Below are 21,492 nucleotides of genomic sequence, written 5' to 3' on the forward strand. Positions count from 1 at the left end.
TGCCAGAACAAGGCTGACACTATTGATTTCCCATTTCCAGGGGTCTGCCTGCTACAATGTGACAGAAAATCAACATGACACAATTATGTTTAATCAAATGACTTGTTCAGGTGCAGACTGAATGCTGTTTGCACATTTAGAGACATCCTGAAATGGCTTAGAGGGAAGCAGCTTTGGCTGTTTACTTGATCAATCAGATTTTACTCTGTTCTTCTTGAGGCTTACACTATCTGGACAGGATTCTTGACCTGAAGGGTAGGGAGAGTAATTGAAACAGTCCATCAGGGAGCCATGGCAGGGTGACTGCAATCCCAGGGAACATCACGCTATGTTGCCTCCACAGAATACAGAAAGCAAAAGTGTGGATTGTAACACTGCCAGGAGGTACAAATAAAGGCTGTATCTGGGAAAGAGGGTTTAGTGAATTAGACCTGCCTTCAGCAGGTTTAGATGTTTAAAAGCTAAGTGAGGTTAAGTATCCCAACATGGCACTTCATCCACCCAATTTCAGGTGCTTCTCTAGGAAGAAAAGCATCAGGCACTACTGAAACCCTTCAGGTGTTATTTTTTGACCTCATTGTCACATGGATGTGGGAGAATTTGCTCAACCAGAGAACCCAGGCCACAACATCCTCCAAGAGAATTACTACCTTAATTACTACCTATTAATTAATTAATTAATTACTACCTATCACTAAAGAAGGGAAAAATCTTTAGCAATCTTAATTCATTTGACAAAACCAAGACACTTATAAAGTATCATATAAGTAAAACAGCATGGATCTTTTGCCTTGGACTTGAAACTAAGTTTTTAACTTCACGTAAAAATTAAAAGCTTCTCGTCCTTGGTTCATTGGTCTTGCAGGGATGTAAAATGATCCCTCAAAGAATATATATATCTTACATGCATGCATACATACATACACACACACAAATAGATCTTATGAATTCCAGATAAATTCTAGAAAAAATAACTTGGTCGAAAGCTATTTTTTGTCTAAGTTATTAATTTAAACATGAAATATTCCTTTAAAAATACATTATGTTAGTATTCTTTTAACATAGAGAGTTTTCTAAACTGCTATTCTCTTTTGTGTTAAACTTTAGCTTTTATATATGCATTCTTTCAAAAAGTGGACAGAGGTAATCCATTTGATTGAATCCTATCAATAAATATCTAAAACCAGCAAGTGGCTTCATCAACATGATCTCTTTGCACCACACAGACAACTGTATATTGGCTCTGAACTGGTGAAGTTAAAAGGCACAACAAAGGCACATGTGTGCCTGAGAATGAAAAATATTCCAGGGACAGAAGTGCTCTTATAACTCCATCCTATCCTCCCTGTTTTGTGTAACTGCTGGAGAAGCCTGTACGAGCTCAAGGTACAGTTGTCAATTCTGAAGATTTACTCTGGCATCAGAAAGGTAGCAAAGGAACAGGAGCTGCATTCACATCTCCTGAATTCACACACTATTTCTGCCTACTCTTAAGCCAAGCAGAATTTGATATAGCAGCACTTCTACCTCACATTTTCCATTAGAATAAAATCATAACTGAAGCCAGCTCTCATTGCTTTACCTCATTGGAAGTCCATATGGGTTTCATTAACACCATCTAAGCACTTTATAAATGGCAAAGCCCATGGATGAAAGAATCCATGTCATGTGTTTCAGGGGAATCCACAGCTGACATTTCACCAAGACTCAAAGTGGAAATGTTTCATGACTGAAGATGTTTGGCATCTTGTAACTCTGGTGCAGTTTACACTTTACATTCAGATGCAGTGTAAATTGCCCTCTCATATATCTAATACATCCCTTATCATTTAGCATATATTTAATACTATCCCCATCAATGACATCACAAATAAAATTAAAGACTGGCTCTTAAGCTTAAATACTTGCAGAAGATGGTGCTAGTCATCCCTTTTCTGTTTTCAGAATATATCTCTTGTGCAAGAAGAGAAGGTAGATAGGAAGGGAGTAATACAGCAAATTCTAAAAAGAATATAAAAATCCATAGACTAAATCGGTCACTTCATCTTTAACATAAGGTATTAAAGGATGAAGTTCCATTTATTTATTTTCTGATTGGAAGTTCGAGAAAAATGAGTTCTACACTTTTTCAAGAATAGGAATTAATTAGTCTTTCCTTAATATTGTCATTATAGTTGTTTGTTTATCATAATGTCTACTGGATGGCAGTGAAACAATAAAAGCACAGTACACATAACTTCAGGAACAGATATCTATTTATATATGCAGCTTCTCATAGGAGATGTGCACATACCTCATGATCCCCCACTACACCTCAAATAACACAGGAGGCAGAGTAACTTGTTGATATCAGTAAAAAATATCCAAACTGATATATCCATCCAATGGAGCTTCACTTTTGTTAAAAAGTGTATTCAGCTACAGGCTTTCATCTTATCCCCTCTCTCTTTTAAAAAAAGCCTTCTTCAAGTATTCTACTGGGTTTGGCCCCAGTGCCCAAAAAGTGTAACATACATCCTCTCTCAGAATAAATCAGGCAGATAAGGAACAGCAACACAGGGAAGTTTCAAAAGAACATGGGAGCAGGTCAAACAGACATAATACCTGGTGCAGGGTAGAGGGGCCAAGTGACTTGGAAATGTAAACACCCTACAGGTGAAAAGAGCTTCTAACTGAAAGATTCAGGGTTGTTTTATTTGTTTTATCATAGAATCACAAAATGGTATGGTTTGGTTTAGAAGAGACCTTATTGACCACCTATCTACAACCTGTCTGCCATAAGCAGGGTCATCTTCCACTAGACTAGGTTGCTCAGACCCCCGTCCAACCTGTCCTTGAACACTTTCAGGGATGGGACATCCATGACTTCTCCAGACAGCCTGTTCCAGTGTAGCACCACCCTCATTCTAAAACATCTGGGTGAAGATGGATATAAAATGAACAGCTGGAGATGTTTCCTCATTAAAACATAAATATTCAAGAAAGTATGGCCTAAGGGAAGCAGGTTTATATAGACTTTAAAGGAGTAAGCTTTAAAGCTGTATTTTGAAACTACGTTGTTGCTACGAGTTGGAACATATTTTAATATAAAAAGCTGACAAAAAGCCAAGTTTTCTCTTGCTGAAGTTTTTTTAAACATGATTTGAGCTTGTGGAATTTGAACTCAAAACTATTTAGCAACACTTGAATTTCCTTCACTAAGGGGTATGACAGGGGCATTCTTCCATGACTACTGACTGTAAGTTGCACAAGTGCATCTGATTTTACTAAAAAAATCAAAGTTAACATGAAGTGAACCTTGGGATGAGTAAAATACACAAGAATTGAAATGCAATAGCGATGGATATTGTTCTGCACAAATCTTCAATTCTCTTCAATGTTTTTTTCTCTAAAACTGTATAACCTTTTCAATAAATTCTATGTGGATGGAAATATGTACCCTGAAACCCAAGACCAGATTATTCTTGCACTTCACAGAAACACGTCATAATGACAGAGTCAATTTAGAGACAGAAAACAGTAAATTAACAAGTCTGGAAATGTTTCTTTAGCATTTGCCTACCCACATAGATGGTTGCATAAGTGTTGTATTTTGTGTTGGCACAGGCAAGGGGACTTGAAACAAAGCAGCTACACAACAGCTACTAGGAGTCTTCATTTTCTAACATAGACTTCTGAATGACTTCTGGGGCATGAGACAGGGTACTGAAGAGGTCTCTTTGCTGAGGCAAAGCATGTGTGTGTGCAGACGGGTGTAAACTGTGTGATACTCTTACCTGCAGAACCAACTGCCATAGAAAAATCGCATTACAAATAGTCCAAATTTCAGGTTCTAAAGAAAGCCCCCAGCTTTCTTATCAATAATTAATTCTAGGCTGAATTTACAGGCATGGGTGGTTCATGTTACATTGGTCTTGAAATACTTCCATGTAACTCCTTTCCTAGCCAATGAAGAGGAGACTGTGATGTTTGAGTGATCAGACCTGGTGAAAAACGTGTTTGTCCTGCAAAACATCCCCTCTGTCTTTCTTTTTAAAAGGGCTTCTGATTTCAAGATCAAGACTTTTGGAAAACCCATTGAGACCCAAGTGATCAACAACCACGTGGTTGTTATGGTTTTTTCTTCCCTGGCAACTTCAGGTATTATTGGCTTTCTGGTTTTGTTCCTTTAATGGGAGGCTGAAAAATTCTAAGTATACAGTGAACTTTCCAATGCAAAGAAAGCATGACATTTGTTTCAAAGTGCTAAGTCTTTCCACAGATGAGTTTCAAATGAAAAGCAATTCTACAAAATGACTGTTTCCTCTCAAAGCTTTTTGTTCGTTTGTTTTCTTGGGGAATAGTGTGTTGAGACCTGCAGCATTTTTTTGGTGCATCTGTTCTCTTTTATATTAACAACAATTTTCAGTCTTGAAAAAAAATTTTAAAAGACATCCAAAAGAAATCTCTAATATATTATGGACAGGACTTTGGTCTACTTCATGGTGCCTCAGGGAAGTTCAATTTGTAGTTTATAAAATTATAAAATGACAGAATGCTAAGAGTTGGAGGGAACCTTAAAGATCATTTAGTTGCAAACCCCCACGCCATGGGCAGGGATACATCCCATTAGACCAGGTTGCTTAAGGCCTTGTCCAACCTGGCTCTGAACACAGCCAAGGTTGGGACATCAATCTCCTTGGGCAACCTGAGCTCCAGTACCTCACCAGATTCAAAGGAAATATTTTTTTTCTAATATCTAACTTAATTTCATGTCTTTCAATTTGTACCAATTACTCCTTGTCCTAGCACTACAAATCCTGATGAAGAGCCCCTCTCTGACTTCCCTGTAGGCTCCTTCAGATACTGAAAGGTTGTTTTGAGGTCTCCACACAACCTTCTCTTCTCCAGGTTCAACAGCCGCAACTTTCTCAGTATGTCTTCATAGAGAAGGTGCTCCAGTCCCCTTAATCCTAATCCTTATACACCTAATCCCTTCTTACTGATTGAAAGGTTTCCCATAATGACATGAAACAATATCAAAAACAGTGATGGAAGGAGGAGTAAAGACATGAGGTATCAACTGTCTACATAAGATCTTCTAAAACTACAGTTTTAATGTTTTTTGAAAAGATGGTGGCATGCTTAAGCTTACAACTCAAAATCCATCCAATTTTAAAAATTATATGTACAAATTATACTATGTACAAACCTCACAGACACTGCTTACAAATTTAAACAAGTATTCACTCTGGTATCAAAATGCACAATAGAAAAAGTTTGTTATTCAAGTAAGTTACTTGGAAAATCTAGAATAAAGAACTATCTCCTCTACTACTGCCTAAAAATGACAAAAACAGGTGATTTCATGCTTAAGAGTAGACTCCTAAAATGAATTCCTGCAGTTCAAAAATTGTATTTGTGAGAATATTAACAAAAGTAATGATTGTTAAATAATGGGTGCAACACAGAAACCCAACCCGAGCTACTCGCCCTACCGAATCAGACTTAGCGTTAAGCATCACATATCCCAATTCACAAAGCCAGTGTTTACAGTTGCTGAAGTATTAGCAATCTTAAATGTCATCCATACTTTGAATAGGTTGAACCCAATGCATTTACTTCAAAAATAGAATTTCATTCCTTAAGCAAGTTCATTTTCTTTTGGTTTTAACTGTTTTTTGGGGGTTTTTTTCTTATGTATGTGATTAAAGGAAGGAAAATCACACAGCAAAAGTAGTATGGTTTTGGCTTGTTTTGTTGTCTTGGTTTTTTTTAAATACAAATTGCATAAGAATTATATTCCTCCTCTAAGAATGTACTTGACAGGTATGTTTCAAGAGTGCTTTGTTGTCCCTGAAGATGGTATTTATATAATCTAATTTCAGACACCCAGCTCATATAATTTACATCATTCTCTAGGAGTTCTTACTAAATAAACCTCAGGAAGTAAGCAATTCACGTACCCTAAATAAGAACATGCCTATGTGCACAAGGGAGATGTGAAATTACTCTCCTAAGCGTTAGATTATTTTTGCTTTCACCCATTTCCCAAGCTATTAAAATTAGCTCTTTTAGTTCCAGAGTTTCTTACTTTTGAAGACTTAAGCCACACATACAACATGGACATTCTTCCTCTCTACCTCTCCTTCCATTACTAGAAATATCTTATTTAAATGGTTTGCTATGTATTTCAAAGATATCTTAAAGAATCACCAGAAACTGACAAAATTAGGGAAGTCAGACATAAAAAGAATAATTACACAAACACAATGTGAGACCTTCCTTTCAAACTACTAATTTCTTAGAAGGAACTTTTATTTTGAAGGAGACTCTATATGAGCTAGATTCCAGCAGCTTAGGCAGAAGTGCAGGAGTTTGGGAAGCAGCAGGAATTGGGTCAGGAAAGGAGGGGATAGCACCAGGCTCACGCCAGCAAAGCACAAGAGGCTGGAAGAACAGTACAGCTGGCCTTCACAATATCAGAAAATGCTAGTTGAGGGCAAGTCAGATCTAGTCTAAGTTTCTATATTAACCAGTTCTTTGCTTACACCCTCAGCTGGAACATATCACCTCTTAGTTTCTTCTCTGAATGTGACACAAGAAATAATCTTGTTCAACAGAGCAATTGAATTTTGCAGAATTCCTCTAGTGTGCCCTAAAATGTTACAGTTCACTATAGTACTGTGCAATGTGAAGAAGTTGCTGCCTTTTATGTTATACAGAAACCTTTCAAAAATGCCTGATTTACCCTTTTCCATTCCAGAAAGCTTTCAAAACCCAGGTGCATAAAGTTTAGAGCAGCTTGACTTCATCTCATAGCTGTTCTTTACGCAGGAGCTTTGATTAGAGAGCTTGTGAGCATCCTCACAACAATAAATAATCCTCTGATCAGGTTAAATCGCATTCAAACCCAAGTATTTTTAAAAAAGCAATATGCGCCCCTGGACTACCTGATAAGGAAGCATAACTCTATAATAAACATCTAAATTCTAGGATTTGAGTTTAAATTCAAATTACAAAATACCCCAATAATTATTAACTCAAAGATTTTCCTTAAAGACAAGTTAGCAGTTCTGCCTGATTCACAAAGTACCTGTACTATAACACAACTACAATATTTAAGCTTGTAGAAGTGAATACTTTCAATACACACAGTGAAAAAATCTACTGAAGAGATTTCTAGGTACAACTTTTAATGAAAACTCAGAGAAAGAGCATGACCTAGCAGCAAGACTTTTTGGTTCTTTGTTGTACAGCATTGGATTTACATGCAGCATTATTAAATGGTAACCTATCTAGACAATAACATATCTAAGATATAAGCATCATTCGAATTAAGTCCATTTTCACTAAGGCAATGAGTCAAAATTCCCTATTAAAAACTTGAATACAAAAATATGAGTTTTAACGAACAAGCAACAAACACACACATTATATATTATCTGATTAAAACATTATGCAATAGAAATTCCAAGTTTACGTGTTACAAAATAAAATGAGGTAACAGGTACAAGTCATGGTCAACAGGAAATTGAAAAGTTTCGAAGTTTGTCCCAGAAGAATCCTCTTACATTTCCTTTCTGAAAATGTGTTTTATCGGCTTCTTAAGGTGTCAAAAATGGAATAAAGCTTGTTATAAGCAAATGTATTCCCTTCAAGAGTGAAAGAGCAAATTCAAGTTATCAAAAAGCAGCACTTGCAAAGTTCACCAAATACACTATTCAGCCTTAAAATATAATTCAGATATTAAAACTGAATAGTTTTAATAGAAGTTTAATCCTCATGGTGCATAGTAGACAATTGCTGGTCATGTGAAAGCTTTAAAAGTCAGTCACATCTGTAGTGGTCAAAATTTTTTAGCAACTTAGCAACTTTTTTTTTCTCCAAACCCCAATTTATAATCAACAGTTTTCAGTTGGAGAAAAAGACCAAAAAATCACAACTTGAAGAATGTGGAAAATATTTTTAAACAGGAAATATATCTGAGGAAACTAAATTTTACTTAAGAAATATATATATAGAACAAAAATAGAAATATGTATATAGAACAAAAATATGTATATTTTTTAGTCTTGAATTAAATGTTAGATTTGATTACCTAGATTTTGCTAGAAAAAAAGTCTTCTTGGACTAGCTATTGTTCAGAAAAGGACTGCTAAATGTCATGGACAAGACTTTTAAAAATTCTGATGCCATTCCTTAAGCTACATTTTACCTCATTTGTTCTGGCAACATTTACCCATGACAGCAGTGCTTAGTGTGTAGAATATTATAGGATGTGGGAGTTCACAGTAATATTACTTCATTGTTCAACATTAACCAACATACATAGCTTAAAAAATGCAAGATATTTAATTACAAGAGTTTATCTTTGGTGCACGACTTGTAACTGTTTAGTACACTTATCTCTCAAGCAGTTGATCTGAATTACACTCCTTGTGAAGAGCATTAGGGCTTTCCAGATTAGAATTAAATTGAAGCAACTAGACTTCAGTACTGTAATGCTCAAGGGGAATTAATGGAATTTTAGACATATTCTGGAGAATGTCAATTTCAATTCTTACAACTATTTACTGAAATAATAAGACATTTGAGTTCTAGTAAAACTCTGGTGACTCGAGTAATGCTGATTTTGGGGGTCAGAAAATAACTATAAATACAAAAGTAGTCCATACTCATGCAGCTGAAATAAAAGATCTCAGCTACTTATGCTAAGATCTACAAGACAGGAGAAAACATATATGGCCAAAAAAGACATGCTATAACAAAATCCAACTCAACATTTTTCAGGTGTGCAGATTGAAAATGACAAGCAGGAGGATAAAAACTAAAGCATGACCTTCACACCTGTAATTGTTGACCTTTTCCACTCCTATCAGACCTCCAATTCATATAAGGACCTGAAACCCCTTACTTGAATCACTGTTTTGACAGTGGCCCCCTTCAAACCTTTACTCCTCCCCTCCTCTGTCACAGACACACCTGGCTCTGCTGTGTTTGACAACCTTCTTGGCAGCCACAGCTCCCACCTGGCCAGCCACCACTGCCACACAGAGCTGCTCACATCATCTTAGCTGCCCACGAAGCTACAGCACTTGCCCCATGACTGCATGGGCTCCTTCTGTGCCTCCCCACACCTGCTTCTGTGTCCTCCAACACACACTGAGGACCACATTTTTTCATTCTTCACACAGTAAGTATATAGTGTTAATGCCAGAGCATAATGGAGCTTTCCCATTTATTGAATAAATGAACTTGCTATGGTAGTGTTATTTCAGAACAGTGTAAACCAGCCTGGGTGACTCTCACATGCCCTACAGCTAAACTCACTGCAGGGAAATCCACAATGCCTTTTCTTGTGAAAAGCACCTAGAGATTGATCAGCAGTTTCTGGACTAAAGGCAAATCAGTGAAAAGAAATTCCACAAACAAGACAACACTCAAACACCCTTGCAGCATTACCTTCCTCACCCAGAAGTGCTGACTAAACTTTACCTTTGCTGAAATGTAGAATGCAGAAGGAAAAGGCCCAGGATCAGCAGAAGTTACCAGGGTGGACAAGGAAAGGGCTCAGTTCAGCCATCTTCTCCATCACACACGGAATGCCACATACACACCACATCATCAGAAAGGCAGGCAACAAGCAAAAGCACAGTTCTTTCCTGACACATGAGAAGCCCAGGGAGTCTCCAATAATTGGGACATAAGGTTTTAATTTTTTTTTCCTTGTAAGTCAGGGCAAGCAGACTGTCTGCAGAGAGCACTGTTCTAGACAGCACAAGCAGCTAGGTGTATCTACCTAGTTGCTAAGTTATTATTATGAAAACCCTCTACAAAAACATGCCCATTTAACCAGGATTAACACAATCCTGGAGGCTTCACTTTCCATCTCCTTTGTGCATTGTTTCATGCAAATTTATTTATTTATTTATTTATTTATTTATTTATTTATTTATTTATTTATTTATTTATTTATAATAAATAAATAAAAATAATAATAAATTTATAACAAAATTCTTACCTATTCCAAAAATTTAATTTATTTCAAAGAGGTATATAAACTTGGGTTTTCTTCAGTAATATTTCATTAACAAACTTGAAGCTACCATTAGCAGGACAAATCACTGGTCTTTTGAGAATGAACAAGAAGTAAATCTCAAAATGCAGAGTTATTGTTGGAAGATTAATTCTAGCTACTGATATCTAACAGGACAAAAACCTAAAACTACGCACTCACACTGCATACATTAAGTAGATAGAAAAATGCAATGCATGTAAAAGTTTTGTAAACTCTACTCTATATCATTAAAAATGACAACAGGATTTCAAAAGTGTCTTCAGTAATGCCCAACGGAGACCAAACTTAGTTACTACATTGGCATACCAGAAAACATATTTACATATGCAGAACCAGAGGGGACATCATCAAACTACCATTTTTTTAAAAGAAGAAACCACACTTTTCATGTGCGGGCTTTATCACAATGCCTTTTCACAAAAATATTGATAGAAAATTTTGATACTCAAACAGTTTAAACAAACTTGTTACAGAGCACTGATAGATCTGCAACATTTGTAATACTCCTTCACCATGCACATAACATTCCCACAATGCACCATTTCTTCTGAAACGTATAATACATGCACTGGTGACAGTATAAAAATATTACATGCACTGGTGACAGTATAAAAATAAAAAAATAGTGTAAGAGGGTTTTTCTCATTTGAAAAATGCAATTTTTTTCCCCAGATCCTTAACAGTATTATTCTCTTACAAAAACTGAGATGTTCTGCACAATTTTGGTTTCACTTGTGCTCACTTTGAATTGCATAACATATCTGAAATATTAATATTCCCCAAAATTTGATCAAGAGCTCTTAAACTCTACTTAGGCTGAATTACACAACGCTTAAAAAATAAATGTAGTATTTCTAGATGTGTTCTAACTTTATTAAGTATTTCACTTACTCTCCATGGTCCCAATAAATTATGTGTTTTATTGAGAGCAACTTGTTTACAATTACTTCTAATAGGCAAGATGTATCCATTGTAATTCGTCACTTGCATAATTAAATAAAAAGTCCTACCTTTCTCAAAGAACAGAGCACGGTATTCCTAGTGCAAAAAACAAGAATTCAGTCTAAAGCAGAGCTACACTTCTCTTGTATTTCGAAAAAAAGTTGAAAAATTTTACAACTGTCAGAGAACCGTGCAATTAAAGCCTGCTTTAAACATGATAATCCAAAAATGCTGTAAGAGTCCCTTTTCTTCCAAGAACTTGTCAATGAAAGGTTGACATTGAGTCCCATCAGCCACTCAAAGAATGTGTACAAAAATAATTTAATTGGAATATTCTATGAAGCAGGTAATTTTACTAAGAGCTCAGACATTGACATATTGATTCCTGTTAAAGGGACACCTACACTAACCACTGTTCAAGGGCTGATTAAACTATAATGTTCCCCCAAATTTTATTCCAAGAGATTTTCTCATTTTTTTTTTAAATTAGAAAAAATATTACAAATCCAAAAGTGAGTCCGCTTTTGGGGTGAGAGGTGGGTTTGCTTTGTTTCTCCAAACAACATGGGAGAAGGTCCCTTTAAAAGGAAGGAGATAGGTATCACTTAATCAGGATGTGGGAATGGAATCTGTACCTATGGGTAAATGGCAATGCGTTCTGTGTTGGTTCAGCCCTTGGTTCTGAGTTCTGCGTCACTTCTGGCATCGCTCGCTCGTCATCTGTCCCGTTAATGCTCTCCGGAGTTAAAGGAGACTGAATATCCCCTCCAGCTGATTCCTTAAGTGAAAAAAACAACATACTGAAATTACAAACTAACCTGCCCAGAAAGGTTATGTACATAAATGCGCTAACATTCATTCTTAAACAATACACAAACTTTAGTTAGTATTAATATGGTGTTCAGATTTCCAGCATCCCTCATGGTCCCATTTCATCACGTGTATTTAATACAGAAGTATATTACCAAAAGATTCACATTATCTTACACAAAACACAAGTGGCATATGAATTCTTTGCAAGGTCCAATCTTTCACTTACTACAGACCTCTCTCTTACCTGGAATTACATTCCACCCTCATTTTGATACATAGTGGGTGACTCTTGACACTTAGAATTCTTGTCTCATACTTTACATTCTAATGCAGTGAAACAAATTCTGGTATTTGTTTCAAAATCTAGCTTTTGTGCTGTTTATTAACCAAAGTGAACAGTGGGAGGGCCATTTGTAGTGTGTTCCCAGTTTCATCTATAAGCCATCTGTAAAGAACACTTGTTCACCAAAGTACAAGCAAAAATTTTCATAGGCATGTTAGCCTGGCCTGGCTCTTGCTGATCATGCTATTATCTGCAAAGTAGAATACTCCAGCTACAGCCAGATGTACACATAGCTATGGCTATGCAATTGAACACCTGGAGAACTTAATGGTTGCCTCCCAGCAGAAGGCACTGCTGTGGTTTTCATTACCTCTCATCACACCAGCATGTACATTTGTGTGTACATTTAAGTATGAAAAAGAAGAGAATTGATAATATAAAGAGGCAAAAAAATTATTCTACACAAATGGCATGGTTTTGTCTCCTACTACTATTATTATTGTTATTATTATCATCATCCAATAGGATAGAACAGTTTCCATTGACAATAAATGAAAGACTTTTTGGATCTAAACGTTTTTCTTCTATTTTTTTCTTTTTCTCATAATGTAGTTTCTCATTATGTATTATAAAAATTTACATACCACAGTTTAAAATATCTGAATAGCTTTAAGATAAATAAGTATCTTCAAGATAAAATTACTGCAACACTACTACTAGATACATAAAATCAGAATGTACTTATTAAAATGTTTTAAATGTGAGTGCAAAAAAATTATTTCAATAGAAGGAAAAAAATTACAATTTCCATCTAGGCTTTTTTTTCATTAAAGTACTTCCATAGACTTCTAATATGAATGAAATGCAAGTAACAAAAATTAAGGCAGAAAAACATCCCAGTCTATGTAATAGCTAAAGGTTCATTTAGGCCTGCAAATTCAGGAACAAAAGAAACATCAGTTTTTAATGTGTTTCTCCTCCACAAAAACTACAGGTTAATCAGTGCTTCCACACATTCACAACCACCCCTGCCTGATAAGCAATTTTTTTGCAGACAACTCTAATGGAGCTGACTATGAACAAAGCACCAAATATAATAGAAAAAGCCACTTTCATTGAAAAGATTTTTCACAAATGTTTACAAATAATATTTCCCATTTTATATTAATTAGAGGAGTAAAAGTATTTTAGAAACATTTTGTGACGTGCATCTGTAATTAAGTTTTTACTGTATACCATTATAACTTCACATATCCACTCCAGATTTTACAAAATTGGACATGACATTGTGATATTTAGTATTTAATTTAAACATAATAGTGGGGTATCCATCAAAAGACATCTTATACTTCAACATCTTTTAAAAAACCCACAGAAGTGAGGGTTGCATCTTTTCTGCACTTACAGAAGAGTCCTTAAAGTAAAACAAGTAGACATTACAGCACAAATCAAACCACCTTTTAGTGATAATAATAAGGGACAGAAAAAATAGAAGTTATTGGCTCTAAAATAATGAACAAAAAACCCCCAAATCCAGCATGTTTAGATATTGAGTATTGTACTGTTATCTCAGTAAGGATTCCATACACCTTCTTGGCTCAGCTATTCTTCGTAGTGCTTCTCTGCACTGGCTGGCAGTGGCATAAGTCTACCAGCTACTGCCACCCAGACATGTATGAAACATTTGTTGCAGTATTTGTTGCAAAAATTCATATAATATCCCAGATCTTTTTCACCAAGCTCTAACTGAATTTTGTATTTCTACAGAAAAAAAAGACATAATAATAATGGATATTATTAGAATCACGGACAAGACTGTGATTTTAAATAATTTACCCACCCCATAATTTCAGAAACCGAAAAAGGACTTAATCTGAAATGACTAGGGTCAAAAAAAACTATCAGAGCACAGTCATCCTTAGAAGAAAAGGACTGAGGTTCAGATGCCAACTGATTGGGGTGAAACCTCTCAAGACTGATAGGGTGCAACTGCAAACTCTATAAACTGCTCTATTTTGTTCTGCACTTACATCTAATTAAGGTTACTTTAAGTTAAAAGAAAGGGGTGCAGGTAGGTAGACACAATTGTAAGGCTATTGCTTCATGCAGCTCAGTGAACTCCAGATCTAAATGTAAGTGCATGGGGAAGCTAGTAACTGAGAAATGGGTGGTTTGCCACTGCGAGATCCATGAGTTTTATGACAAAAGCAAAATGATTTCCTGTATTACAAGATAGATCTGGGAAATAGGAGGTGGCAAAGCAGGGGACCCAGTAATTCAGTTTTATGTAAACATAGTAAGAGGACTGCAAGTTTTTATTACCTAAGGCTCAGTTAAATGGACAGATGGTATAGCTATGTGTATAGGTGGTCTTAGAAGTCCCGAAATAGACAACGTCTTTCTAGACCAAAGCCTCCAGACATACCAGATATAGCTAAATTGTGTACTATTATATGAATCTGTTTTCATACAGATGGCTTTAAAGTACAGGTTCTCTGACACAGAAATAATATGCTACTCTTCATCTCGAGAAAGCCCAGGGTACTCAATGGGACTTATATTTAAAAAAGCAGCACCTCTCTTCTAATTTGGTGGTCCAGGCCACTGTCTTTCTCTGAACAAGTAAAGTTCTCTTTATAGTTAAGGTAAATGGTGATTTTATCTATTATCTGATATTCTGGAAAATTAAAGTAAAGCCTGCTGGTAGGCAGGCAGAGAAAGGGGGTATCAAAGAAACAAGGAGAATGAAGAGTTTAAAATTAGCACCAGCATTGCTTAGGGGACAAGGCACTCCTGCTATAAAGTAACTGCGAATTAGGCTATGTATGCTTTTCTTTCTACCATGTGTTTCCCATGCACTAAAAAAAATCTGAAGAACATATTCCATCAAATGAAACAAAATATCAAAAAAACACATGGAACTTCTACTTCCTGGCCATTGAGGCCCTTTATACGAGCAATACTTTGCTAAAGCACATAACACCTGACAGAATCAACTTAATTTCAGTGGACTTAAGGCAAAATTGCTCTGAAATTTTAACATGGCTAGAGTCTGCTAAATATTTGAACTACAAATACATACCAAATTTCTGAGATATTTTTGCTGCTATCTCTTGATTTCTATTTCTCTGCAGTTTCCCAAGTTTTTGCACAGCATTCAGAATTGAAACTCACACGTAGCAGAGATATTTTCAGGCTTGCATCAAACAATAGTGAACAGCAAATGTCTTGTGCAGTGTCTTGTTACATTAGTTGTAGAGATATTTCACAAAGATTCAATCTGTAAGGGCATACTGAGGTAGAAAAGTGTACTTTTACTCTTTTACAATTCTGTAGTAGAGAGGGTGGGAAATGTACCATATTCAGTACTTGCACCACATCCAGTACTTGCAGTAACTGATAAATACAAAGGACATTTTTTAAAGCTGTACCAAGAGAAATAAAACATTCTATTTAAGTCTGATGTTTATATTTTCCAGTTTTGATATGCAGTATTTTCCTACTTATTACTAATTTAACACACTAATTTAAGATATCTGCATGTCCAAGACTGCAGAGGGACTGATCCTTTTAGATACCTGAGTTATCATTACAGAGCTCATAAACCTCCCAATGTCATTCCTGCCAATGCCACCAAAGCTCCCCTGAAAAAGCCAGGTTCCTGCAAGACATTTACTGACCATTAAAAATATCTCCTTCCTCTTACACTCTCACCCTCTGCAATGGATCACTATGCAAAAGGGGAAGAACAGCTAGAACATGATTCAGAAAGACAGCAATTCAATTGTTTGCCTTGCATCCACCTTTTAGCAGATGATGAAAATGAGACCTGGTGCTCTTTCAAATGTCTCTATGGTCCCAACTTTCCTCCCTACTACCAAGCACCCATCCTCCTCCCAGTTATAAATCTGACTGAATGAGCCCAGTACCACAGAACTGCTGGAGTTTGTCATGATGCCATTGCTTCTTATCTGTTCTAAACTCTGAAGTTCTTGATTTGATTCCCTTCTCTCTACGGAACTAGCATGTGAAAACTACTATGCTCATGTGTCAGCACTTGCACTAACTGAATAACTCAGAATAATACACTAGCTTATCAACACAGTGAAAAGCAAAGAGAAGAAAAGTAAGGCCTGAATAGGAAATTATGCTTAAGTGTGCCATAATGAAATTGCAGCCCACAATAGGCATTATAGAATCACTCTGAGTAACATTTCTGTAACTGCCTACAGCATAAAATGTTAGGTTTCAACTGTAAAAAGAAATCTGTTCAGGAAAATGAACAAAATTAATAGCTCACTCAGTTTAAGAGAAAGCTTTAACCCTGATGAGTTGCAAGAAGAAAGCATCTTATCTCTGAGCGAATAGCTCAAATTTACGACCAAACCATGTAATAAGTCACTCCACGTGACAGTGTCAGATTTAACTTCTGAGTCCAAAATATTAATCAATGTGTCAAAAGAGAAGCATAATAATTTTTTTGCCTATAACATCAAGTAACTAGAGGCCTGGGTGAAGCACTTCACTGTTTCTAAAGTCAAATGTGTATTTTTGATAAGTGTATAATATTGAAATACATACTTCCATTGTCTCTGTGGAATTTATCAAAAATTTAGAGACAGTAAAGTAAACTTACAGAAATCCCTGCCTTATTTTTCTTCCATTTCATTGGAGTAAGAAGTTTCCCATTAACAGCAAAAGCCAGCCTAGCATTTGGGCAAAATGCTTACAGGGAAAACAACATGATGCTTGTTCATTGTGTATGTTCTGATTTCCACTGACTTCTCTTAGTAGGACACCAGATGTAGCTTTCTACTAGCAATAAAACTATTTCTGCAGCACACTGCAAACTGCCTGCCATCCTTACGCCATCAAAGAGCAGGAGACTATTACAATAAAAAGCACTGAAGATAGACTGATTCAATGAAAAGACTACCCAGAAAAAAGGTTCCATCTACTCAACTCAGGAATCCCTGCTGTAGTTTTAAAGTTGTTGCATTCTCCAAGAGAAGGAATTGTATTTGTCTTCACTACTTCTTAAAACAAAGCAAATAGCTAACTGAGTCAAAAATCTTGGGCAGGGGGATTACAAGAGAGATGGGGCATAAAAGCCTCAAGAAGTTTCTTTTTTCAAAGCAAATTCTATGTATTCATAATTAATTATAGCAATAACTAATGTAAATGTGAATATAGTAACTGACCCTCTGTGCCTAGATTAACTCAGTTAGTGTTTTTATGAACTCTTACTATACATCACAGCTAACTGTAACAAAACTCCAGAACCAGCCTGTGAATCTATCATCTTCCTTCAATGCATCTCACAAGAGAAAACTACACCGTAGGAAGTAAGTAAAAAATGGTTTGCTGTTTCAACCTCTATTTTTGGTGCAGTGATTGTTCTATAAAAGTTATTTACAGTGCATCACCTGAAGTTTTGTGGATACAATAGGAAATAGTGCAAAAAGTGTTTAGTATAGTTCATTTACATAAACATGTTTATTCATTTTCTTGGGAAAACTGAAATAAAGGAAAAGGAATAAAAAACACACACAATTTTGTGAACAAGTCCCCTTGATTTCCTTGCAGTATATGTTAAATGTATTTTTAAGACTTCTTGACACTCTTGCTGACCAATGAGAGGATTCACAATAACTGAGAAATTGCCCCTTAATTTTTAATGCATATGTATGTAAAGAACAATAACAGTAAGTAGCACAGGCAAGAAGTATGATGCTTGAATCAGGCAATAAGACTCACTTGAGAGGGTGTACTTGTTAGCTCCATCTTTTCGTGGGATTTTTCCTTTGCTATTCGCGCAGCTTCTTTGAACTCCTGAAATTTTTCAGCAAACTGAAGGTACATATGTTTAAAGAATAAAAAAAAGAAAAGAGAGAAAGGGTAGGCGTGAAATAATACATTGCATGCTGAACAGAATGCTGTACTGTGCATTTCACAATGTCAAATTCTGTCAGTAATTTAAAAAATTTTTCTCCTTATTAGATACTCATTTAAATGAGTTACACAGTGACATACCTTTCAGGCACTTAATACACACTCTTTATATGTCAGGAAAATGACAATGCAATGAAGCATGATCTGTTGCTGGTAGTTTTAAGAAACTCACCTCAGAGATGGCTAATAATAGGGACAAACTGCCTTGCATAGCTGCTTTCAGATTCAGGTTTTACCCTCCTCAAACAATAAATAATCTTCTTCTGAAGCCTAATGTGGTCACCATGAGCTAGGAAAGCTTTCAATGTACTTTGTTCTTTCATGACTGAAATAATACTGCCTTCTTCCCAAATGTTAACTGCATTTATAATTTCAAGAGCTAATCAGAGAAGAAACAGTGGAAATACTGTGTTCATCTCTAGAGCGTTCATTGACATCAATCAAGTTAAAGAACAAATTCACTGAATTAGAACTGCCTATACTGAACACTAAATCATGAAATTGCATATGGAACTGCCATAGTAGGCTTTATTCCTATGCTACATGCACCTCTTCCAGAAAATAGCTAAAGCAGCAATTTAGAAATATATGCCCTCTTAAACCTGAAAGATTAAATTAATTTGTTAAGAATAGGGCCTGGTTTCTCTGGCTGGAAAAAAAAATTGGCTTCACAGTTCTCACCTTGCCACTACACTAATTGCTAGAGTGGCCACAAATTTGTTTTTGTGTCCTACTTCTTTTATGCAGACCATTATCTTAATATGATCAGCTTAAGAGTGAAATGATTCTGCAAAAATATCAGAAGGTTCTTCAGCAGCTTCTAAATCTCTTTGGCAGCAGCATATGAAGAAATTGTTTTGCACTCAGTGTATATGCAAAGTACAAAGGCGACCTTTTGCGTGGCACAACCTCACCAATTATTTTCAATCAGAATTTCACTTACTACACAAGACCTAAAAACCTTATCGTCTTTAGACCTTTTTCTGGCAGGCTACTAGTATCTGAGGACTTTAATTTCTCTCTACTTGTATCCTGTATTTCATTTGTTACATTATTTGAAAGCTTATTTTTCCTGAAAGTTTAACCCACCATCAAAAAAAACAGATGATGAAATTGGCAACAGATGATGAAACAGGTCACCAGAACAGGATACTACTTTTTTAAGACTTGCGCCTAAACCTCAAATCTCATGGGTAACCTATTATTTAAATCAATCTTAAGACCAGAGAATTATTAAATGGTAAATATGATTCTGAGGTTTGAAATAAATGGCTGAAGACAAAGGCAGTAATTACGACAGCCACAGAAACGTTTTTAAAAAAAAATCATAGATCAATAGACAGCATTCTAAGAAAGAGCCAAAAAGCCCCATTTGGTGGAGATTTTCACAAATTTTCTAGAATTCTTTGACACAGTCAGGTGATGAATAATAGCTATCTCTTGATAAAATTCCTGAATAACAAAGATGAGTCTCATGGTATGAAAGAAGTTTTCTGGAAGATCACATTTTTAAGGAAAGGATGAAAAATTGTGCATGGAGACTACATAAGGCTGCTGCCAGTATCCATGGTGGCACTTTCCATTTAGCATATTCTTTAAGCTTTATGGAATAAATCAGGTCAGCTAACTCAAGAAGCTAAGACAGCGTACCCTAAAAGGATATTTCTTATACATCAGGATACTATCAAAAGCATAGACATATTCTGAATGAGAAAGTAGTCTCAATTGTTCCTGAAAGTGAGAGGACATTGTGTTTCTCCTACTGCAGCAGCAAGAGGGACTCTGCTAACAAATTGTGGTCCTGTGAATATCCTTCAACACAGGTACCTTTCAAGTATCACCGACATCTGATGGAGCAGTCTTGAGATGAATTTGTGGTCTAACATTGATAAAAGGCCTAGTGAACTATTTAACTGATTTCCTCTATACTGTTTGTATGTGAAGTTGATTAGAGTGCCATTACTTTTCCATCAGACAGTCTCACTTCACTAATTTCTATTCAGAATAATTGTACAGAAAAGAGGTTGCTATTGTTGCACCAACCCTAGCAATCAGTTCAGAAGGACAGGGGCATGTGAAAGAGAAACAAATAGTACAGAAGTCAAACGTGTACTGTAAGACATGCAGAAAATTATGTGAGACTAAATAGTTTACTTTATCTGCTGGGATTATTTGCATCATTAAACTGTGGAAATTGGTCACAGACTAGAACAACTTCTTTTGTGGTTGCAGGCTGCCTTTTGCTCTCTGGAACTTAAAACACTTACAATCCGTAAAGTGCTAGCTGTATCAGAGTGCTCTGGTAAACCTGGCTATGATGCACAGAAGTGGGGGTAAGTAATCTGAGGGAAAGACAAAACAAGAAAGAGAATATAGACACGATTTCTCTAAAGTTACAGGGCAGATTTAATTTGGGTCTTCTGATTCCCAATCAAACATACCTACCAGCTCCAGTGGCTGAACAGCTTCTAATCTAAAGAAAAGTTTTCTTTCCCCATCAGTATGTTTATAATATTTAAATAACACAAAAAGCTAAATCTTTAGGAATTTTAGTAGTAGCAACAATTGGCAATTGTAATCCACATGAATATCAGTTAAATAATTAAGATATAATACAACAGGAACAGTATGCTGAAAAGGGCTCATAGATTCACCATTATCTTCAGAAAAGGTCTGTGATTCAGGATTTTTCTTAATAAATTTGTTTATTGTCCATAAAACAGCAATCTGAGTTAAACAAAAATCCACTCTGAAAAAAAGAAATTAAGAAAAAATGTCTACCGTAGCCTTTCAGATTAAATTTTCAACAGCAATATAGAGCTTTATGTCAAAGGAGTATTTAAAAGTCCTAGACATCTGTTTGATGGCAGCGAAAAGAATGGGATTGAGAGAAGTGTAATTAAGAAGGTGATGGAGGGCAAAAGAAGAGCTGAGGATGAAGATTAAAAAAACCCAACGTATTTCCACTGGCAAGGATAACCTAGAGCTTGAAGTCAGGCAAACAGAGTGTACACGACTTCAGCAGGATGCTTTGCCTGCAAAGAATCATCTGTGAATAATAAAAACAAGCTAGTCTAAAAGAGTAGTAAACTAGATTAGCATTTTTGCTAAAGCCATTGAAATATTAAGAGAAGTTATTACCATGTTGGTAAGCAAGTGCTTCTAGGACATACACACCAAATTAACTGATGAGGTTTTCAAGTTCACTGAAGCAATGATAGGTGCACAAATGCACATGCAATACCAGAATCACTCGGAAAGTCCTGTGGTTGTGTTGCTTTGTGGAAAGGAAAACCAAGTAATTATGAAAGGAAGAAACCTTACAAGTTTGATGCTTGCCCAAATAAAGTAGCTATACTGGGTCTCATTTTAATGGTTTTCTGGCAGGCTGTGCCTATCCTTGGACAGTGACAAATACTTTCTCAAAAGGGCTGCTATGATT

The 21,492-nt window shown here is 35.9% G+C and overlaps 1 protein-coding gene across 2 annotated transcripts in view; it reads right to left on the reverse strand.

The window, feature by feature from the left end:
- The window catches only part of HOMER1 (homer scaffold protein 1), an 88,572-nt gene that overhangs the window by 35,090 nt on the left and 31,990 nt on the right, over window positions 1–21,492 (reverse strand). For both annotated transcript variants that reach the window (XM_066569826.1, XM_066569825.1), the window contains exons 4-5: window positions 17,856–17,948; window positions 11,638–11,780 (exon numbers count right to left, since the gene is read on the reverse strand). In XM_066569826.1, the coding sequence (XP_066425923.1) occupies window positions 11,638–11,780; window positions 17,856–17,948 (236 nt within the window). The remainder of the gene's footprint in view (window positions 1–11,637; window positions 11,781–17,855; window positions 17,949–21,492) is intronic.

This window comes from Molothrus aeneus, chromosome Z, assembly GCF_037042795.1.
Source record: "Molothrus aeneus isolate 106 chromosome Z, BPBGC_Maene_1.0, whole genome shotgun sequence".
In the NCBI taxonomy this organism is placed as follows: Eukaryota; Metazoa; Chordata; class Aves; order Passeriformes; family Icteridae; genus Molothrus; species Molothrus aeneus.